General features: G+C 39.6%; 1 protein-coding gene and 1 long non-coding RNA gene across 2 annotated transcripts; both read right to left on the bottom strand.

The window, feature by feature from the left end:
• Positions 1 to 6,444: 6,444 nt before the first annotated feature.
• On the bottom strand, positions 6,445 to 11,543 carry LOC129185806 (uncharacterized). The gene is made up of 3 exons (XR_008572138.1): positions 11,222 to 11,543; positions 10,752 to 10,819; positions 6,445 to 6,584 (listed from the first exon to the last, which is right to left on the bottom strand). It is a non-coding gene; the product is annotated as an uncharacterized LOC129185806 (long non-coding RNA).
• A 1,075-nt stretch (positions 11,544 to 12,618) lies between these two features.
• Positions 12,619 to 22,883, bottom strand: ptpn1 (protein tyrosine phosphatase non-receptor type 1). Its single transcript, XM_054795347.1, has 9 exons — positions 22,427 to 22,883; positions 21,606 to 21,696; positions 19,135 to 19,235; positions 18,686 to 18,784; positions 18,469 to 18,606; positions 18,170 to 18,379; positions 16,386 to 16,547; positions 16,116 to 16,273; positions 12,619 to 15,769 (listed from the first exon to the last, which is right to left on the bottom strand). The coding sequence occupies exons 1-9, from the start codon at positions 22,481 to 22,483 to the stop codon at positions 15,484 to 15,486; spliced, it is 1,302 nt and encodes a 433-aa protein (XP_054651322.1). The 5' UTR covers positions 22,484 to 22,883; the 3' UTR covers positions 12,619 to 15,483.
• Between the last annotated feature and the right edge of the window lie 67 nt (positions 22,884 to 22,950).

Below are 22,950 nucleotides of genomic sequence, written 5' to 3'. Positions count from 1 at the left end.
GTTATGGCTTATTTTACAGCCGTAAATTTAAAAAAACACACAGAACACTAAGCAGTGCGCTTGAACGCCTCAGCAGCGCATGGCGCACATGGTTTGTTATAAGGAAGAAAGGAGACAGACACTGAGTTATTCATCGTGCTGTGTGCATTCCATGAACAAATATACCACCCACACACACATAATAAAGACAATTAAAGGATTCTTTGGCCAAAATCTACTTATAGTGTCCCAGCTCTAAAAGAACCACTTTCCATTCTTAACAAAGACCGAATGTGTGCATGCTTTGTTTGGGCACTGTTTGGCTGTACGAAAATCGAGACATATTTTTAATAATTTTTGTTGAAAACCGAGGTTCCGCTGTACTTTGACAACTGCCAGTCCCCAAAGTAACAGGATTACATCCATCCATCCATTTTCTATACCGCTTCTTCCTAATCTGGTCAAGTCTACCATGCTTTTGTTTGTCAGTGCTTTGATGATCACAATTCTAAACCGTTCAGGAAGTATTGTCCTGTATATAAGAAATAAAATAGTTTGGGAATTTTCCTTTTATTGTTTCTCAAAGTAATCATGTACATGCGTTACGCTTTTTCACTTCCATAGTCAAACCAATTTTCCTCTAACCAATAAGCACTAATCTAACTGTGCCCATCTGATTTGAGTAAAAAGTTTGCTAAAATCCCTCTGGATGTTTATTTGGACATTATTTTGTGTTACACTTGCTCAGGTTGACATCATTTGTTGCTTGTTGGGCCAAATGTTGCATAATTAGGCTTTCAGGATATCTTTCAATGCAGTAGCCTACTGTTTAAGTATTGTGGAGAACATCTGGAAAACACTTGTTATTATTCCAGATCATATATCACAATTTCAAAACAACCAAAGCAAACAAAACTGTTTGCTTCTGCTGTATAATGTGAAAAATATACAATGTCAATAATAGGGATGCGCCAATCAGGGTTTTATGCTGCCGATTCCAATAGCGACCATCCGTGTGCGGGATGGGCCAATACCGATCCCAATCACATGGATTGACTGCACATTTTTCAATTTTTTTATGATAAATGGTCAGGGACGCCGCAAGAAAATTCAAAGGGCTCCTGGCAAATAGGTAATTATTAAAAAATAAACATTTGGACTTGTTTTTTTTCTTTGCCTTTGTTTGTGTGAAATAATGTTTCTAATTTGATGCATGTTCTGAAGTAATACGAATACGTGGGAAATAAACTATTCAATAATTATTTTTTAGCTCAAGTTAACAAAATGAACAGAATAAATTCAGTGTCCAGGTTGCAGAGGTCTCCAACTTTCATCACTGTTAGAGCTTTACGACTGGCAACATTGAAATTGTACACGACTTCATTTACCAAGCAGATCTGCACTCAAACTGTGTGGCCATCATCTTTATGCTATTTTGTGTTCATTTGTGAGCTGGGTTTAGACCGTCCTGAGACAGGTTAGTTTTACCCTACTGATGATGTGTTGTTGCAAGAGTAATCCTTGCTGTAAAGGCATAAAGTCTGAAGTCAACAGTTGTAGTAGAGCTGAAGCAAATCATCTTTGAGCCTTTGTGGGCTACTCAAAACCAGGTAGCCAGATAGGAGACCGCTGTGATAGTACCACCATCATAAGGCTAAACACACTATGTGTTTATGTTAATTAAACAGCCACACACAAATAGTGTTTTGAGGATAAAACATAATTAGTATAGTGACAACAAGAGAGTAAAGTTGTTTTGTGTCACTTGAAAAAGTTAGTACGTCCCCCATGAACGTGATCTCCACTTATGGCTACTCCATAGGACAAAAACGAGCTCTGAGCTAACCGCATTGCTTGTTTGTTTTAAAAACAAAATGTCACTGTGGTAAAAATTCGAAGACCAGGAGAGAGACGGATAACTCAAGCTAGCGAGGTGGCTAGCTAGCAGCTGCTAATGCAAAGTACAGCCAGCGACAGCTAGCCAAAGCGTGTAACAAAGATGCAAGAATAGTCGCATTCAGATAGATTTGGTAAGGGAGTGATCAAATAAGCTGGCATCGATTGGCATAGCCTGTGTGTGCTTAATATGAGTCGCATCTTTTTGTTGGCAACCTTGCGTGACACAGCAGACATGTACGGTTAATGGCCACCGCGCGGCACGACAGTGAATGCCTAACGACAGTTGAGTGACTTGAGTGAGCAAGTGAATGCACCGTCATCATTGACATGAGTAAGATTTTACAAAAAAAGGTGAATATTCTCGCAAGGTGTGGTCCCTTCCAATGAAGAAAACATCCACACTCAGCAGAAGTCCATCTCGGCACATATGAGTCAGCACAACGCTGATTTGTCAAACGCTCGGCTGGCCGTCATGCAACTGCTGTAACAGCTACTGAAAGTTTAGATTGTTGCTCTGTTCCTCAAAGTGCTCCTACAAAACTTTCCTAGATTACCAGATGCACTGTTTTAACAGATGAACATCCTGTTTTATTTTGACACACAGACCTCACCGGTTATGAATATTATGGAAGTGAAATTTAGTCTTTTATGTACTTAAGGACATTTAAGCAACACACCTCATCAGACAGGAGGTTGAAGTGGTTGACTGCAAATTATACAGTACATTCAGTCAGGCAGTGACATTGTTCAATTTACCCAGCAGATACCGTAGCTTTTGATATCATAGTATAAATATCAAGTACAGCTTTTATTTCATTTACATATTTTATTTGTTTTACAAGCCGTTGCAAATGCCAGTTCATGTTTTTTTCATTTTCCTGAGCACTGTTGAGTAGTGGTTTCATGTTTGCCTCACAGCTAGGAGATCTGGGTTCCAATCTGTGTGGACTTTCCACATTCTTCCTGTGCTTGCGTGGATTTTCTCCGGTACGCTAGTTTTTGCCCACATCCCATGTTAGGGTAATTGGATATTTTAAATTGTCTGTAAGTGTGAATGGTTGTTTGTTTATATGTGTCCCCGTGATTGACTGGTGACCAGTCCAGGATGTAGCCCGCCTCTCGACTGAAGTCAGCTGGCTCACACGTGACCCTACTGAGAGCAAGAAGTATAGAACATGAATGGATGGATGTAGAGGTGCCCCTGACCTCCAAACTGTTCAGGGAGTTGCACACAATTCTCCCTTGATGCATGTCTGCACAGTCCGTTGCATGCATATGGACTGGATCTATTTGTCTAATTCATGTAAACAAAACAAAACCAGACCTTGGTTTTTGAACACTCCTGTTTTTGTATGAGTCGGGCTCTTTGCCAAAATTTTGCCGTGGTTCTCATACACTGTAGCGGTTATCATGCAATCTTGCATGTAACAAACTGTTGTCCAGTGGAACTTTGATTAGCTTCCACCCAGTTAGTGTGTTTTTCAGTTAACGTTGAAAATGTACGCCATAATTATGCCTCGGTTTGCGTACATTTTTCGGTTACCGTCCAATAATATTTACCCACTCTATGTATGTATATACAGTATATGTGTGTGTGTGTGTGTGTGTGTGTATATATATATATACATACATATACATATATATATACAGTATATATATATATGTATGTATACACAGTGCTGATAAAAAGTGTTTGCCTTCTTCCTGATTTCTTATTTTTTGCATGTTTGTCACACTTAAGTGTTTCAGGTCATCAAACAAATTTAACAACTGAACACAAAATGCAGTTTTTAAATGAAACTATTTATTATTAAAGGAGAAAAGAAATCCAAACCTACATGGCCCTGTGTGAAAATGTGATTGCCCCCCTGTTAAAACATAACTTAACTAAGATTAATTAAGGTCTAGCAGTCTGGAAAAGGTTCTAAAGGTTCTAAAGCTTCGGGATTCCCGCGAACCACAGTGAGAGCCGTTATCCACAAATGGCAAAAACAGAGTGCAGCGACGACTCATCCAAAAGGTCGCAAAAGACCCCACAACAACATCCAAAGAACTGCAGGCCTCACTTGCCTCAGTTAAGGTCAGTGTTCATGACTAAACCATAAGAAAGACAATAGGCGAAAACGGCCTACATGGCAGAGTTCCAAGATGAAAACCACTGCTGAGCAAAAATAACATTAGGCTTGTCTCAATTTTGCCAAAAACATCTTAATGATCTCCAAGACCTTTGAAAAAATACTCTGTGGTCTGATGAGACAAAAGTTTAACTTTTTGGAAGGTGTGTGTCCCATTACATCTGGCGTAAAAGTAAGTAACTCTGCAAGAACATCATGCCAACAGTAAAATATGGTGGTGGTAGTGTGATGGTCTGGGGCTGTGTTGCTGCTTTAGGACCTGGAAGACTTGCTGTGATAAATGGAACCATGAATTCTGCTGTCTACCAAAAAATCCTGACGGAAAATGTCCGGCCATCTGTTCGTGACCTCAAGCTGAAACGAACCTGGGTTCTGCAGCAGGACAATGATCCAAAACACACCAGCAAGTCCACCTCTAAATGGCTGGAGAAGAACAGAAGACTTTGGAGTGGCCTTGTCAAAGTCCTGACCTGAATCCTATTGAGATGCTGTGGCATGACTTTAAAAAGGCGGTTCATGCTGGAAAACCCTCCAATGTGCCTGAATTACAACAATTCTGCAAAGATGAAAATTCCTCCACAGCGCTGTAAGAGACTCATTGCGAGTTATTGCAAACGCTCGATTGCAGTTGTTGCTGCTAAGGCTGGCCCAACCACTTATTAAGTTTAGGGGGCAATCACATTTTCACACAGGGCCATGCAGGTTTGGAATTCTTTTCTCCCTTAATAATAAAAAGTTTCATTTAAAAACTGCATTTTGTGTTCAGTTGTGTTGTCATTGACTAATATTGAAATTTGTTTGATGATATGAAACATGTAAGTGACAAACGTGCAAAAATAAAAGAAATCAGGAAGGGGCAAACCTTTTCACACCACTGTAACTCAAGGAAAACACAAAGATGGTGTCTGTGTTGATCTTGCTGCCACATTTCGTCTTTGGGAACAATCACGTCAAGAATCACGTCTTCACTGAACATAAAAGTAACCTAACATGTTAATTTATCTCTTTCAGTCATCATTTACAGTCAAATCTGTCTCAGCGGCCACCTGTCTATAACGGCCACCTGCCCATAGCGGCCGCTGAAGGAAAAAAAAAAAAAAAACGCTTGATTGCAGTTGTTGCTGCCCCCCCCCCCCCCCCCCCCCCACCCCACCCCGCGGCCAAAATACCGACTGAAGCAGAAGCTTCATGCACAAAAAAGTTTCGTTTTTTAATCAATGAAGCCGTCGTGTGTAGACTTTAATTACTGAGTCATTCACAAGATCCACACAAACTGTCAGTTGTTCCACATAAAAAAAGCCGTCTTCTTACTTTGCAGTGCCGCCCTGAAAAGATTCAATGACGGCCAAAACGGTAATCTTCCCACTTTGCGATGCCGCCATGAATAGATTCTAAAATGGCCAAAACACCTGAATAAAACATAAAAAATTTCACTTAATTGCCGACTAATTAGAGATTAGAATCCCTTTCAATAAGAAAGGAGCGATGGTATTGTTAGTTTACTACGATCTTCACACCTCCTCCGCACTCAATTGTTCACGCACACACCCATTCATGACTGCTTCATGCGTATCCTGTTAGATCCCATTCCTCAGGCTCATTCACTAAAATTTGTATTTCTTGCTTTTAAAATCTGAAATGGAAATTATCGTGGATGGAAATTAATTTTAAAAAATATTTCTCTGCTACTTATATTTTTATAATTTAGTTACCTTCTTTGATTTAATTTTTAAAATTATTTTGAAACACTACATTTTTAATTTTTGTGAACATGTTAATATGTGCGCGCACAAATTCAAATTGGCCGCCAACCTGTCTATAGTGGCCACTTTTGCCGCTTCCCTTCAGCGGCCGCTATAGACAGGTTTGACTGTATGTGTATTTATATGCATTTCAAATTGTTTTCTACACATGAAACTATAATTTGAGTCCAACTGTGTTCGGAAGGTTTCTTTGTTACAAAACAGGTCTGGTAGCCAGCTGTCAACTCCCACCTGGAAGTCATTCTCCCCCAGGTCCATTGCCCCTCTATGATGCCATCACCGGTTGACTCTGTAGTCCAAAATAACCCACCATGGGGCCAAAGAAAGTTGCAAGCACCAGCACTTTGACAAGCAAAGTACAAAACACTATTGAATTCGGAAGTCATAGCAAAGGTGGTGATTCTCTCGTCCCCTCCTACCTTGTTGCTCGTTGTTTCGTCTTTGCCGACAAGAGTCTTCAATAAAGATAGAAGGGATGTTAAATGTTCATTTATCTATTTAATTTGTGATGTGATGTGTGCATGTAAAACTACAATTACTCATCTCGTGAGCTGAGTGTATCGTGACAGTAATAACCTTTTTAAAAAAAAACTCAGAAGGAGACAGTGCCTCACCAGCCAAGCACCTCACCGCAAGTCACTGAAAACAAGTGATAACAAAAATTGTGACGTGAAGAGCTTTTTATTTGTGACAGGTCGGACACTTTCCATAGACATGATTAAGCGTCAATACAAATTAAAGTTTCTTTCTGCCTTGGTTAGGTGCACAGGGGGGGCTGGATTGGACCATTCCTTTGATGCAATAGCAACTGCAGTAAAAAAAAAAAATCATGTATTAGCCCCTTTGTCCAGATCCTCACCAAAATGTAATGGCTTCTTCCTTGGTCCTTGTTCCTCCTCGCTGTCGCTTTTGTATTTTTTGTGTGACATCCTGCAAATTTTCTGTCTTTCCAGTTACTGGTTTACTGTGTCAAAATGATTGCTGTGAAAAAAAGTTCATTAAAACAGCATTTAAAAGAGACTTTTGCACATATTTTATATGTGTGATAAAGTGTCATGAAAAAAATGTGGAATCTGATCATTGTTTCCAATGTCCAAGTACTTCAGCGAGAGCCACGCGAAGTGATAAAAGTAGAACACAGGAGAAAGTAAGGTTGAACAGTGATCACTGATGCAGCTTGATGTAGTAGAAGTAGCCATGTGTGTTATTTGTGACAACTTCCAAAGCAAAAAAGGGTGTTACAGTGACGACGACGACAACCCTCCCACACGCACACTCGTCTATGTGACCGTGCTCACGTTGCCTGCATCTCACCTTTCACCTCATTGCTGAATGTTACCATGTCATTGACAAGCCTGCGTGCGCTTCTCGCAAAGAATCTCTGGCATGTTACGTCATTGTACTGACAGCCACAACCACACCGTCTATTTACGCCTGTTTTTTCAAATCACAAACACATCAGTAACAACCCAAAAGAACACAGTGCTGACATCTGCGGTGAGGCAGGCTGGCCGGCTGGCTTTGTTTACATGCGGCCCACCAACGTCATCGCTCCTTTCTGTACTCTGCAAGAGGAAGGATGCGGGAACCTCGAAGCGAACCATGGGGGAAGCACCAACTTAAAGCTCTTCGTATTGATGCGGTGACCTACATGCATGAGTGTATCTGTAGCAACAACACCGCTAAGTGACATCGTCTGATATCTGTGACTGGTGGTCTCTCCTCGGCACACGCGGGCTGAATGGAACAGGAACTTCTCACTTGTGAACTGTTTGTGAGCAAAACGACAACACTTCTTCTCCAGCTGTGTGAAAAACTAGTCTCCATCTCACTTTGGAGATTTCAAGTAAAGAGTGGGTCAATATTAATACTGGAAAAAATACAGAACCTCTCGCCAATGCAAGTGGCGCGTCGAGCAATGTAGTGGTGTCTAAAACGGTGCACCAGTTAAAGTAAAGCAGTATTTTCATCAATACTTTGCATTTGATATATTTTATCAAAGGAAACATTACCTAAATGTTGATAGTGGTGATGCATCAACATGTAGATAACGTTTGACTTAAATAGCTGAACAAGTTTGAGCCCGGCCTGACCTCTTGGTTGACTCCCAAACTCCAGAAGGTCACAAGATAAAGTTAGGCGATTGAGGAATGATTAATGACGTCTCAGTCATACATTTGTATTGTTATTTTTTTTCTCATTTGTACCTACTTAAATAGCTGTTTTATCTTTGGGATTTTAAAGGGAATGTGTTAAAGAGGTGGGCGGGGTCAGGATAGCCTTTAATAAAGCAAAGAATCAAGGTAACAAGCCATGTGGTTTGAATATTGTACACTGATCTAACATCATTTCACATAAAGTAGCAGTTAACATATCATTTAGTAACATCAACGACAATACTGAAGATTATAAAGTGAACAAAGGTTACAATCATTTTCTGCAATGAAAAAAATGAGCATTCTTTTTTAAGGAAGTCAGTGAAAAAAAGAAGTACTCCAGGTCAACTCTAACTGTTTACATGGACAGCAATAAACTATTCACATGATACTAAATAAGGCCATGTTTGGATTTTTGTCTCATTATTGTCATTATAAGATGTTTGCATGTCACAGTTTGTAATTATTCAAAGACTCCTATATTACATCCTCACTTCTGTAACTATAACCGTATGCCATGTCAAGTCAGCGAGGACGCTGAATTCCAATAAGAAAAGTACACACTTAATTCATTCTAGTCCTTCTCCACGTCACAACCATTAATGGTAGTTTGTTCACTTCCTGTGTTCAAAGTGTACCTTTTATAGTCAGAGAAAAAAGGATAAATAATTTGCAATAGTAAAGTTAATAGAATTTGCAGATCGCTTATGCAGTAATAAAGAATAAATACATGAATAAAATTAATAGAGTTAATAAATGAATAGAGTTGACAGAAACATTGTTCAGTAATAACTTAAGTACAGACTGTAGGATAATAGAACCCTAATAAAGGTTAAGTACAGGAGTAAAACTAACAAACATTGTACAATGGATACATAAATACAGAGTGTCAGCACTGTGTTCTTTTGGGTTGTTTGTGATTCGAAAAAACAGGCGTAAATAGATAAAACTGGCATAAAGATTATGTAATAAACAGATACATGTGCTGTATCATAGATGACAAAAAATAAGATTTAAGATAATGATATCAATGATTGTTCCATATACTCGTACCTTGTAAAACCCACATGCTTGTACTGTTTGTTAAACTGGCTCCTGCTAGTGCATTTTTTGAGTTTTTTACTCAGTCCGTTCCATATTTTAATTCCACATACAAATACGTTTATAAGTTTTTCATGTTTTATGTTTAATTTTTCCCTAAGATCGCATTTGTCCTCTCTTTTTGGCAAAAAAATGTTGTACATTACTGAGTAGTAGGTTGTTTGCCTTGTGCATGATTTTAGCTGTTTGAAAATGTACCAGATGAGTGAATTTCAATATTTGTGAGTTTAGGAATCAAGGGTTTGTGTGTAACCGGCATTGTGGATTATCCTAACTGCCCTTTTTTGTAGTACGGTTAGTGAATGAAGTACACTTGTGGAGTTGTTTCCCAACATCTCCACACAATAATTATATCAGATATCATACTGTTCATTTTGGAATGTTGTTTTCCTTGTAAATGTTTACAAAATGAACATTCACAGAAAAAGCCTAGCACTGTTAACTTTATTGTGTACACTGAATTATGTACAAATTTAAAATACTGTACATTTAACAACAACTTGGAAATGTAGGCCTAAGACCGTAGGTGTCATGTGACCTCCTATATCCACTGACATATTCAATGAAACCGCCAAAGTTGAACAAAAAAATATACTGTACAGTCAAACCTTGGCTTTTCGTACGCCTACATTTTCTTATTCGTTTTTTGACGAATATTTTCACCCAAATTTTGTCATGGTTTTTGTACACTGTCTCAATTTTCGTGCAGTATTGCATGAAACAAGCTAGTCCACTTTCCCTGTACTGTATCGTAGTGCAAGATGAAATGCCCAAACAAAGCACCCTATATGTTGCTGACTCACTGTGTGTGCATTTTTTATTGAGTGCAACTGCAAAATAACTCATCATGGGGCCAAAGAAAGTTGCGAGTGCCAGCACTTTGATAAAGAAGGTGAGAAACACTATTGAGTTCCATTTCACCAGGATGTGAGGAAAGTCCACGTCAATAATCAGTTCCATCCTTTTGTCATTTCTAATTCTGTCACATTGTTTTCTGTATGTAAAACTATTATTATTTTTGTTAATATTTTTGGGTGCCTGGCACAGATTAATTGGATTTACATTATTTCCTATGGGAAAATTTGCCTCAGTTTTCGTAGCTACATTTGGATTTTCGTAGTACCTTCTTGAATTAGTCACAAATGCTGAGGTACCAGTGTATCTCAAAAGACGAGCAAAACTTGGAGGTCAAACCACCATTCGTTACATTTCTTAAGTTGTGGCACACTTTTATAGAAATCATACCAAGTTCAATAAAACCCATATAAGTCATGTTTTTTTTAAACACAAATACAAAGAGTTATACAAGCAAAGTGTATTTTGGAGGACATTACACTACTTAGAAATTGAGGCGGTACTGAATGTGGTAACCACTGCTTTGACTCTCACACAGCCAACTAGTATGCCATTTGCAGGAAGTGATGAAATTCTGAGATTTCATTTATATCTTGGTTTGAATGCAAATCAGTACTATACTTCAAAATGATATTAGTGAGTCAGTAGCAAAGAGATATATAGTGACTCCAAAATGCATAATACAAGCTTGTCCCAGTAAAGTATACATAATCCACACAGTTACTCATCCACACGTACTGTTATTGTCTTTTTGAAATGTTGAAATGAGTGGTGTGGGGCATGAAGACACATGCCACACATGACAGTGGACTCACACTTCCTGGTATAATTGTGCTTCCACCTAACTGCGTGTGGTGACTCACAGTTTGCAGCGTCACCCTTGGAAAGGCTCCCGTTGCATACAGGAATTTCCTGATCCCGTCTTGGCGTCCTACGAAAAAGAAATAAAAGACTTCATAATAAAGACTGATCCCGCCCTCACAGCTGGCCAGCTATTGGGAAGTTCCAGGTTAATAACTAAACAGGGGACACACAGCGGAGGAGTCAGCAGGGCAGGGTCTTTCTCGTTGATAAAGACTATGTGTAGAGTCTATTCGTGTTTAGAATCCAACAGTGCTCTCTTGGCAACAGAGGGGTTAGCCAAAATCTATGGTAAGGTGACAGTGAGCGCGCTAAAAACATGTTTTTCCAGTAGAAACAAGTGTGGATTTCAGATGACTTCCGGTCCCCGGTCACACCTTGATTGTAGTTTTCCTATTGCAGATAAGTTCAGCCTGTACAATCTTGCATGCTTGACGTCAGCAAAGGGGTGGCGGAGAGTGCTATTACTCACTATGTTTGAGTTGCATTCCTGTACATCACGTACCAGAGACTGCCCCTTAAACAGGAAGTTGGAAAGACAGTTGCCAAATCTCATGCACCCCGCCAGAGTGTGGGGATCCACTGCAAGCACAGCAAGTGTTTCTGAGCATTCTCTACTCCAATGGAACTTTACCAATGTTGCCCTCTTTGTTGTGGGGTGGTACTCATAGTTTTTTAACGGTGTCAAAATGAAAGTAAGCATAGTGTGGTGGCATAGTATGCTATTTACTTCAAATATAAAACAATCATAATGAAATGATAGTGTTAGTTATTTCAGCTAAGGATCTCATGACTGCCCTTCTTCGTAAATAAACAGAAATGCTTGAGCAAACCCGGAAACAATAAAGACAACAAGAAAGCGTGGGCAGCAATCAAACTAATGAAACTTGTATGGCTCAACAGAGTCACCTTGTGGTTATTATGGAAAAGTTCAATGTCAAACAATTCCACTTTCCAAATTCTGATTCAAACCCTTGCGTTTGTGTAGCGCAGGGGTGTCCAATTAAGCGCTGCCCGCGGTTGTTTTTTTACTGATAAAAATTTAACAAGAAAACTAAAAAAAAAAATAAAAAGTAAAAACAGCAAAATTGAAAAATCTGTAGTTCTTTAACGGGAATATTACATTAAAAAGAAATGTTATATTTTAAAGTCATAATATTATGAAAAATAAACAACACAACAAAGTTGTAATTTTTGGAAAATTAGGTTGGGGGGGGGGGTCGGACAACAAAATGGGGAAAAAAGACCAAAGACTGAAGTCCATCCACCGAGGTATCACCGACTTCGGGCAAGAGGCGGGGTACACCCTGGACTGGTCGCCAGCCAATCACAGGGCACATATAGACAACCAACCATTCACACTCACATCCATACCTATGGACGATTTACAGTCGCCAATTAACCTAACATGCACGTTTTTGGAATGTGGGAGGAAACCCACACAGGCACGGGGAGAACATGCAAACTCCACAATGAGATGCCCAAACGGAGATTCAAACCCAGATCTTCTAGCTATCCTGACTGTGTGGCCAACATGCTAACCATTAGGCCACCGTGCGGCCCTCAAAGATTGACGTTCATACTGATAATACACTTCTTCACCCATATCACAAAGCTGAACTGCATTTTTTCTTGCAATACTTCAAACTTCTTAGCATGTGTTGGTTTAAAAAATGTGAAAGTGACCCTTGCATCCTTTCATTTTTCAGTATGCGGCCCTCACTGGCAAACGTTTGGACAACACTGGTTCAATATCCTTTTTTTTTTTTTTCAAACCACTAAGCCAATTTAAAGATGGATTGTCTTTTTTCCCCACATAAAAGCTTGTTTTTAATTCCTCTGTAACATGCATGCCAAATGATTGCAAAGTTCTGCAGCATATTTCTTTATTTGAAAAGGCAAACAAACGCAAATAAAAAAATACACATTTGAACCTCAGCATAGAAAACAGAACTTGTGATGCTGAGACTTATTTGAATCCCTTGATCAAGCAGAACCAACACAAAAAATTCAGCACACTAAAAACCTGATTTAAGATATACTGTACATACATATAGTATCTAGTAAGAGTGTATCCTTCAGTAGGACATTTATACATTCTTAACAAAAGGTATACAGCTGTCCAACTCATTTTGTTGAATGATAGCAGCAGAACTAATCTCACTTTAGAACATAGATTAACAAATGCAGCATGCTAAAAGACAGTTTAAATCATTCAAAACAATACGTCCAGCTCAGGGCAATGGCGTCCTACATCGACAGTGTATTGTTTTCATCCCGACATGTGCTGGTGTTTGCTTTGTTCGTAATCCCTGGTTCCCTGTTTAAAAGGAAAAGGCGACACAATATGATGTGTTTGTATTGCTGGCGAATAGTTGGCTCTTAGCTACTTTGACGTGTGTTTACATCAAGCATCACTCAGCTGCATCCTGGGTATGGCGGAGCTTCCATGTCTCCACCATCTGTGACAGCAACGTCACACGAGCCAAGTGTTACAACCATAACACTCTTAATAGTCACAAAAGTTGACATCTAGACAAGGCCAAGGAAAAGAGAAATATTACCATCAACTATTTTGGCCTCTAATGGAAATATTTGCACTGTTGAGTTACCGGGGAGAGAATATGCAAAGGGAATAACCAGGAGGAAGACTGGTTTGCATCTAATGTTTTTTCTTTAAATGTTACATTAGTATTTCTTAATAAGTTTTCACTCAAGCGTCAGTGGAAGGCTCCAGTAACTACACTTGCGCAATCGTACACTGACACACACACATGCTGTGTGAGGCCAATCCATGTGTCTGCTTCAGCTTGTCATGGGCCACTAATGAGGTCTGATAATCAGTGGCCTCCCCAGAATTCAGCTCTTATCTTGTGGGCACAGGGGCACTTCCCTCTCACTTTTACACACTTGAACTTACTATTGGGGGACTAAAAACTGAGCTTTTTTCAGTATGTTCAGGTAATCTCGCATGTGATTCTAACCAATTTGGGTAAGTAGATACAGAAAACAGGCGGTAAAATAGGAGATAAAGCCTACTGTAGTTTGAAGAAAGAAAAATAAGCATGACGTATCATCAGAAGCCCCTTAGGAAGCCTTTGACACCACTGATCACAGTGGACTGTGATCAATATATGCGGATGACCTACAAATCTTGATAGTCTCACTCCTACTCCATAACAATAACATGTAGATTCTACTGGTAGCACAAGAGCCACCTGTTGGAAACCTACAGATGTAGATCCTTCAATGCTATTTTAATTTCACCTTGTCTTAATCATTTGAATCACCGTCTTACTATCCATGTCTGTAAATTGTGTGGCTACATATATGGGACTGTAATGTATAAGACACGTTCTCCAAACCTGCAGAGATCTTTACAAGAATCTTCTATTCTATATATCTATATATATTTATTTATTTATCATCAGATAGATGATGATAAAATTAATCTTTGATAACATTTATCTTTTCTTTTTTGTTTTAATCTGAAATATTGGGGGAAAAAACAAATATTATGGTTATATTGAGTGACTCTGATATTAACTGTAATTGATCTTGTAAAATGAGTTTCAGTGGAAATCCTTATAGATTGCCATTTGCAAAATACACACACAATTTCTGCTACACAGACAATACTGACCAAGTTGAGGAACTTTGGAAATCCAATAAAAATAGTGAAGCACCTTGAACGCCTTTTGTTTTGCTTCTAACACACACACCAGCTGCAAAGCGAGAAGCTAGGCTATAAATGGAGCCAAATTAATCCATGTGAATAAAATGTTAAGTTAATTATGTGTTGATAACTAGAATGTGGTGTCCAATCATTACAATTGTTATCAATGACAAATGTTTTGTCGGTGCAAGGTTTTATTTGCCACTATTTTCTTACCATTGTACAGTTATCTTTGTTTTTTTATGATGTGGCGGCGATTGAACCTTGCAAAAAAGGTTTGAGTGCACCTCAACTTTAAATTTGGACTCCCTTGTGAGGTTTTTAGTCAGCAGGTTTGAAGAACACGTTATATACAGAAGCTGGTTATTTTTAAAGCAGCATGTGTTTAATATGAGATTTGAAGCTTCCCTCTGTGATCAGTGGATGCGATATTGGTGCCATGTTAGTTAAGAAACATTTACTTGCAAGCTATTTATTGGAGATAAGACAGAGACAGATAAATTAAGGATAAGGTTACGATCTGCTGCAGACTTTGCTGTCATTTTTCAGTGATACGCACATTGTTGTTCTTGGTTAACAACCTTAACAAACAGGCTCTGGCAGCCTTTTATTTTATGAAAGCCTGTTTGTTAGGTGCTGCATTCAATAGTCACATTTATGACTGAGAAGCTTTCAATCACGCACAAACTGAACGACTGTAAAAAAAATAATAAAAGATATTTTTTTTTAAATTAAAAAGCGAGAATAAAATATGTTTTGGTCCCCTAAGTGTAGCATTTTAAGATTTCTCTATGCACTCTTATCTGTTTGTAGAACGTTGTTGCCTCTTTGTGCGTTTAAGTTGACATATGTATGTGGGACGTGACACCATGAAAAGGCCCTGAGCTTCCAAGACTAAAATGACATTTAGGTGGCTGATAAGGATTGGCTGCCTGCTATTTCCGTGAATCGGTTGAATTTGGAGAAGTTCAAGCAATCCACTCACTGGCAGTCTGAGATGCTTGTTTGGCCAGGCTAGTCCACTTTGCACCAACACTGGCGATAGAGACAGACAGACGTCAGTGGTAAATGGCTCGATAGCAGACGTAAGCACTGAGTGCCAGCGCTGTGCACAGGCACACGTTGGCGAGTAGCGGTGACCAATTCTCAGGAGCTGGAGAGGTTTCAACTATCTGCTCAAGTGCCTCCACCGCTTCATGCTGCTCCTGCTGCAGCTGGGCATTGGGTTCAGATTTGGAGGTTGGATCTTGGGCTTTCATGTGAGCATCGTGGTGACTAGCATCATCCGGAGGAGGCTGGGGGACAACAATGGTTCTTCTCCGCAGCTCTGAGTCTTGAGATGACCTGTATGAGGAAAGCAGTGGAATAAATACTTGTTGGGTGGCTGTGTAAAGGCATAACAACAATGTCCAAAACACCATTGTGAGCATGTCTGAAGAGTGACCGTAGCAACACTATGTTAAAGGACAGCATGAAAGAGCTGCCAGCATGGCTGCAGGCATTTTGTCAACTTCCTTAAAAAAAAAAAATTTTAAAAGACATAACTCCAAAAACTTTTCTGATGAGTCATGTTACAGCTCCTAACCACTTCCTGTTTACAGAATTGATTGCGTTTGACTGTGAGATGTTTCAGACATTTCCAAGAATGTAATACAGACAATATGAACAAGTTCAAGCGATTATTATGTACCCTAGACTGTGGATTTCCATCAGTTGGACAATCTGATCATTCTCAGGAAAAAATGATTCAATTCTGCCATTATGAGGGTCTCTTGGAGGGAGGAGGGGAGGCGGAGGGGTGCGCTCAGAGGTATCATCCTCCTCGTTTGAAAATTCTCTCCATGATTCCTAATAAGAGAGACAATATGTAGATTACACACCACGAGTGCACAATGTCGTCAGCAACTAAAGACACATGAATTTAGCATTTAAAGAGGCACAATAGTTAGGAAGAACTTGCCTGCAAAGACATATCCCCCTTGATGTATTTGGCACCTTCAATGACAGCAAGGTAGGAGAAGCGAAGTTGATCTGCAGTCTGAATTAAGCCCATACGATGGCGTCGCATCTCCAGCAGAACATCACGGATACGGACCGAGGATGGGTCCTTGCGGATGGACATCTACGTTAACGTTAACATTAAACAACAGTTTTACTACACATAATAGTGACAATAGTGTTTATATATACAAATACAGGCATAAAACAAACGATATAATGCATACACAATCATATGGCAATTGAGTGTTTTGTTCATCATAGTTATGCACAACTGTTAATCAGCAATGTGATCAACACCCCTTATTAAGGTGTGCATATTTATCAGGCGGCTTCATTACTTCAAGTAAAATAGGACCAAAAAATCTCATATAACACTCATGTGAGCATGCACATGTGGTTACTATGTCTGCCAGGTGGTTCTGCCCATTGGAAAGGCAAAAGTCACTTTTCCTTACTGGTTAAATACAGTATACAGTCACTCTAGGATTTCACAGGCTTTTTTTTGGTGATTGTTGAGGCCTAAAATGCCTGATTTTGCAGCAGCTTTTTCACAAATTTGCAGTAAATATACAGTCCCTCTAGGATTTTGCAGGCGTTTTTATGCGATTGTTGAGGCCTAAAATGCCTGATGTTGCTGCAGCTTTCTCACAAAGTTGTGGCAAAAGTTGAGATGCTTTGGGATGTCTTTTTTTCAATGATCAAATAAGTGCTTGTGATTTTAGGATTTTTTAAATCAATGTTTTAAGTGTTCTTTGTAACCTTAACCCCAAAAAGCACAAGATTTGAATAAATTAAGAAAATATGCATTGCATGTTAAACTAAAAAGAAAAGACTAAAAGGGAAACATTTTACAGTTAAAAATCATTTATGCTGAAGACTAAACAACGCAAAATGACAGTTAGAAATGACAGTTTGTATACCAGCTGTACACTGATTACTCTAAAGTATATCCAAGCTTCATTTCTAGTATTCTCCCTTGAAAAGATGTACTGTAATAAAAATGGTTGAGTGCGGTGTACTCACTTTTCTGAGATATTGCATCTGCACATATGCCTATTAAGGTCATTTCCAATATATTCTTTATTCATTTTATAAAGTGTATCTTTAGGCTTAGTGCAGCTCTTATCCGACAGTTACCTACAGTGTGTTCCATCTGCTGCCATTTTTTACATTTGTGAGCAATTCACACAAATGGGTGCATAGTTTGGAAAGCAAACACCACCAAAGGTTCCCTTGTTGTCCGCTGTCTGCTCTGTTGTCCATAAGTTGCCCAAAAAATAAACTGTTGTTTATGTTCCAACAGAAATTACAATATTTTTTAACTGTTGAGCGCAACCTATAGCAGTGATTTTTGTTGGTAAATGACAAACAGTGAGAGATTATCACACGTCCACATCTCTGTCAGCGTTAACAAAGAAGTCAAGTCTGTGGCTGGGCGATGCAAGCTGCTTGAGTGCAACTCAGGGACAAATTCGATTAGCCAAATTGTGCGGTAAAGTAATTCACAGGAATTGGCTCAATTCATTTGAACTGGCGCGGTCGCAACATCGGGAAATCCTAGAGAGTCTGAATAGAATTTTGAATTGACTAAAGCTTTTTTATTTGGTCAAAAGTAAAACTAAACCTGAAAAAGGTGACTTGCCTAATACTTGAGCAAGCAGTGTACCGGTAAATACAAATTGGCATTTCTTTAATGAAATCCCTGTAAAATGTAAACTACGATGCTATACTCTCAGTACAAACCAATAGGAGGCATGTGTCCACGAGGCAAAAGGTTCCAGAACGTCCAATGCCCGCGCTGCAGTGCACCACCACTGGCCCCTGGTCCAAATTCATACAGCCTGACTCTTGCACTTTGAACAAGAAATTAAGGAAGGAAGCTGGAGACTCTGGCACCCCAAAGTCAGGCCAGGTGGTGTAGTGAAAATGTAAAATTTCACGTGTCTCCAGCGTCTGCAATGGGAGAGATAAATTCACAAAGAGTTCAAAACAAAAAGGACAAACCTCCCCTTTTCAATAACATTTGCTCATGCAGAACTTACAGACAGATTTTCCAGTTCTAAATGACGAACTGTGTAATAAGATTTGATGTCTTCGGAAACAAAGTTAAGCTTGAAGTTGGTATCTTCAAAGACAGCATCTCCCTCTTCTCTGTGTGGCCAATATTGTGCACATTTAACCTAAGACCAAGAATTGTTCAATTTGCATTTGGGCAGAAATCAGTAATGAGGAACATTGATTGAGAGAACCGCTGCTTACTGATCCCTTCTCTATGACTCTGTTCAGCATTACCACACCACGACTTCGCTGCTCCCACACCATCTCCCAGAAGTGCCCACACGTGTTTGGTAGGGGTCCCTAAAACAGACCAACAAGTGTGAATACATACAAAAAATTGGATCATTATAATAGAGGCCAACACATAGGTTTCTGTAAAATACGTTTGTAGAACTGCATATATGCACAAGACTCCAAGAGCTTGCTGCTAACGTGGTACAATGCATAACAGCAAAGATAACGTAAAGTCATAAACCAACGGCAACTCTTTGTAGTCCTGTTTAATCATCAACGATCATTTGTAGCAACTACGAGTTCGAGTGTTGAATACTTTTCCTAACAATACAAATACATAGTGCTCTGGTAATAAATGAATCAAAAAGATGCAAAATTATTACTTAAAAGATACAATAAAAACACTTAGTGTTTACCTGAGTTAGGATATAGTTCCTCTGGGCCTCTTCAACGGATATTAGGCTGGCGTTGATGTAGTCATTGGCACTCTGCTGCAGACATATTCTACTGTGGTCAACTGGGGAGGAAAAAAAGTGAAGAGATGATAATATAAAGAGGCTAAAATTAGGTTACATTATATCCATCCATCCATTTTCTATGCCGCTTATCCTCACTAGGCTTGCGGGTATGCTGGAGCCTATCCCAGATGACTTCGGGTGAGAGGCGGGGTACACCCTGGAACCGGTCGCCAGCCAATCGCAGTCAAAAGTTTTTGAACACTCCAATTTCTCTGGAGGAAAAACCTACATTTTTAAGTGTTAAGATGGTCTGTCTCTCTTCCATTGTTAGTTCCCTTTTTTCTTGCCATTTTTGTAGCATCAAATTACTTTCTACAGTACAATGCTGTTCAACTGATGTTCACAAGGGTATAGTACCACAGCGTGTTCTGAACACTGTTTTTATGCAGACAGAGAAGGTAGTAAGTACTCCAGAACATGAAAGACCTGTAGGAATTAGTTGCACCAACTGCCCAGGCTTGATCAACCTTTTTGTATAATTCTGAAATACTAACTATTTTTCAGTTGTGGGTAACCTTCCCCTTTTCTTTTTTTTTTTCCTGGCACTTCACCACTTACCTTTGGACCATTTCAAGCTATTCATTGGACTTGAACGACTTGAATTTCAATAAATAACTGGAAAAATTGGGGTGTTCTAAAACATTTGACCGGTAGTGTACACACGGGTACATGTGTACAATTGTCCAAGTGTATTCAGAGCAGAATCTGAGTCAAAATTTTCCACATTGACACAATGCTATGCCTCCTATCTAAAACCTTTCTCATTTCAATTCAAACAGTGCAAGCGCCTGCAATTAAACTGCACTATAACGTGGGTGCAAGACGAAACTGGCAAGACTACATTGCTCTTGCCTGGTCTATTATATTAACAGGAGATTCAAATTCACATTGATGACAGAGCATCAGGAGGAACTTGGGGTTGAGTGACTGGCTCGATGATACAGTGGGACCTTGTTTTTTGATGAAAATTATTGCCAAAAATATGTGTTGGTTTTCAAAGACTGTCCTGGCTATTGTATGGCCAAACAGTGTGCCTAACAAACTAGTCCATTTGCCAGCATATCAATCCAGCGTGGAATTGAGTGCCCCAACAAAGCACCATGCGTTGGTGACGCAGTCAAGTTAAGAATGATTCGTGGTTCTTTTACAGTTGAGACACTCAAGACCAAGGGTGTCAAAGGGTGCCAAACCTGCAATGTCCCTCCATGGCCGAGACACTGCAGGTTTTATTTCCAGCCAGTCATGAAAGCAGGTGATTGTAATGATTAACACCTCCTTCAATTCGAGGGAAGAAGCTCATCCATTAAATCACCTGCTGGAGAAACTGGTTGGACAAAAAACCTGCAGTGTCTCAGCCCTCCATTAACACGTGTGCTATAGACAGATTCCGCCCAGGAATTTAATCATCTTTATCAATCATCCTCGCAATCATCCTTATGTGTCTGTGGGTGGTTTATTTGTTCATAGAATTTACAAGAACAATGGACAACTCTGTATCTGTCCCCTTTCTTTCTTTCAAGCACCGTCCACCCTGCGCTGATGAGGTGTTGAAGCACACTGCGCATTTCTGAGTGTTAGACAAAAGGACTTTCAGACAGTTTGGGCTTTTTTTATGGAGTACGGCTGCAAAAAAAATTTGAAGTGCCAGGACTTTGACATAGAAGGTGAGAAACACGATTGAATAACAGAAAGAACTCGTAGGAAAGTACGAAGGTAGCATCTGTTACAATAGGACTGCAATGTAAAGGCTCCTTGTTAACACAGGTAGCAGCAGGAACAGGTTAAGGGCGACACAGAAAGTGGGCCGGGCCAGTGTGTATTGATGATTGTACCTGCTGCTGAAGTTTACAATAAGTTCAAGTGATCAAATATACAGCACTAACCGTGCACTCTTTAAAATTAAGTTTGTAAAGAGTTAACCTTAGACCAACCCAGAGTAAAACAGCGTCACTGCGGCTCTTCCGTCCCCTCCCCTCATCACCGTGTTCACCAATAAGAGTCTTCAATAAAGGTTAACGTGATGTTAAATGTTTATTTATCCATTTCATTTGTCATTTATATATATTCTGCATGTAAAACTATAATTATTCTCTCTAAAATGTGTTTTGTCCTAATATTTGTGGGTGTCTGGATCAGACTAATTGGATTTACATTATTTCTGACGGGAAAAATGCATTAAGTTTTCATATATCTCGGTTTTTGTCTGACCTTTTGGAACAGATGACAAAAACCAAGGTTCCACTGTACTGACTTGTTAAAGGGTCACTAAGACAAGCCACACTATAAATGTGTCCGCAATCTAAAATACGGCCCAAGCAGTCTTCCTCTCACCCTAATGTCCCATATTATCACAGCTAAGTGAAACTTACATGGGCTGACATCCCGGTAGCGGTTCCGACTCTTGTTTTCTGGTAGTTTGGCAACCTTACAGGGGAGTTCACATGACTGCTGACGAATCTCCTGGAAGAGAATTGAAACCTGACAGGTTACCGTTGTGACCCGTAAGATGACAGATGCAACATTGAAGGTGCATAGTGGGCCACAGTGGTGTCTCAATGATGTTCAGTTGTATTACTTCTTACAATTAACACAACGTTTATGTCAACATGTCAGTTTTGTCCTGGTGGTCGTCTATATAGCATGTATCATACCATGATCATTAGCACTGTAAGTGTAATTTTCTATTTGTATTTATTTATTTAAAGAGGGACAGTGCATATTCATGAACATTTACATGTATATATAGGCCAGAATTAGCCCAAAGGCTACTTTACATCTGTCGTCCCTGGCAGGTCAAAGGAAGCGACAACGAGAAAACACCAAAGAAAACTGTGTGCCAATGACAATACATGGACAATAAAATAATAAACAACAAAACACAATGACAACATACAACAATGTAAAAGATAAAATATTATCGTAAAATTCAAGATCACAGCTCTGGTTCCCCTTAATCCATTGTTTGATATTGATTTTAAATGTATTGAAGATAGTAAAGTGAATTACTTCAATGGAGCTGTGTAAGCTATTAACAAGAGCAATGGTTTGAAGCATGTACTTGAAAGTGGCATAGCAGGAGCACTTCGGGTGAGCGCCTGAATACAAATATACAAATGTTTAAAAGGCACACTTATTCCATTTCCACAATCATGTGTTCTAAAAGTAAGAGCCTTGAAAAACCTATACCAACCTGATAAATGGCGCTCCAGATCCCGTTATCGTCGATTTCCTGAAACTCGGCTTCCATTGCTGACAGTCCAGCTGTCGCTTCTTATACTCTGCGGTGAACAACCTCACCTGGCTTTAACTGCGATGTTTTTCGACACTTAAAAGTGTCTCAAAAAGCGGACAAGATCCCCACCGCTGTTGACAAATTCTCAGTAGAGTAACATAGATGACTTCGATTAGAAATCGGCCTGCTGTTAGCGGAAACAAGCCGCAGGCTCCTCCTACGCGGTGTTGCTAGCTGCCGTCCTTGGTGGCAAAGAATACAAATTCAGAAATATAATGAGATTGGCAGTCCCCCGGCGTAAAAGGCGAAGTTTTAAAAGTTACACATCGAGACGGATAACTTTGAACGAGTCACTTTACCATTTCTATGGCAGCTGTGGGAACACACCAGCGTGTGCGCGCACGGAAGGCATCTTATTACTGCGTGGCGACGCCGCTTGGGCAGTGCGCACGTACACATACGTAGTTGGGCGTTCTCGTGAT

This window comes from Dunckerocampus dactyliophorus, chromosome 1, assembly GCF_027744805.1.
Source record: "Dunckerocampus dactyliophorus isolate RoL2022-P2 chromosome 1, RoL_Ddac_1.1, whole genome shotgun sequence".
NCBI lineage: Eukaryota > Metazoa > Chordata > Actinopteri > Syngnathiformes > Syngnathidae > Dunckerocampus > Dunckerocampus dactyliophorus.
Note: the sequence above shows the minus strand (reverse complement) of the source record. Positions and strands in the feature narration are given on the sequence as shown.

What these genes read in the sequence shown, in the direction of transcription:
- ptpn1 (XM_054795347.1), bottom strand. Translation starts at nt 22,483, where the DNA reads ATGGAAGCCGAGTTTCAGGAAATCGACGATAACGGGATCTGGAGCGCC. An exon ending in GGAACTATATCCTAACTCAG is followed by an intron (nt 18,785 to 19,134) that starts GTAAACACTAAG and finishes GGTCTGTTTTAG; the next exon opens with GGACCCCTACCAAACACGTG. An exon ending in AGGGGGATATGTCTTTGCAG is followed by an intron (nt 16,274 to 16,385) that starts GCAAGTTCTTCC and finishes CTCTCTTATTAG; the next exon opens with GAATCATGGAGAGAATTTTC.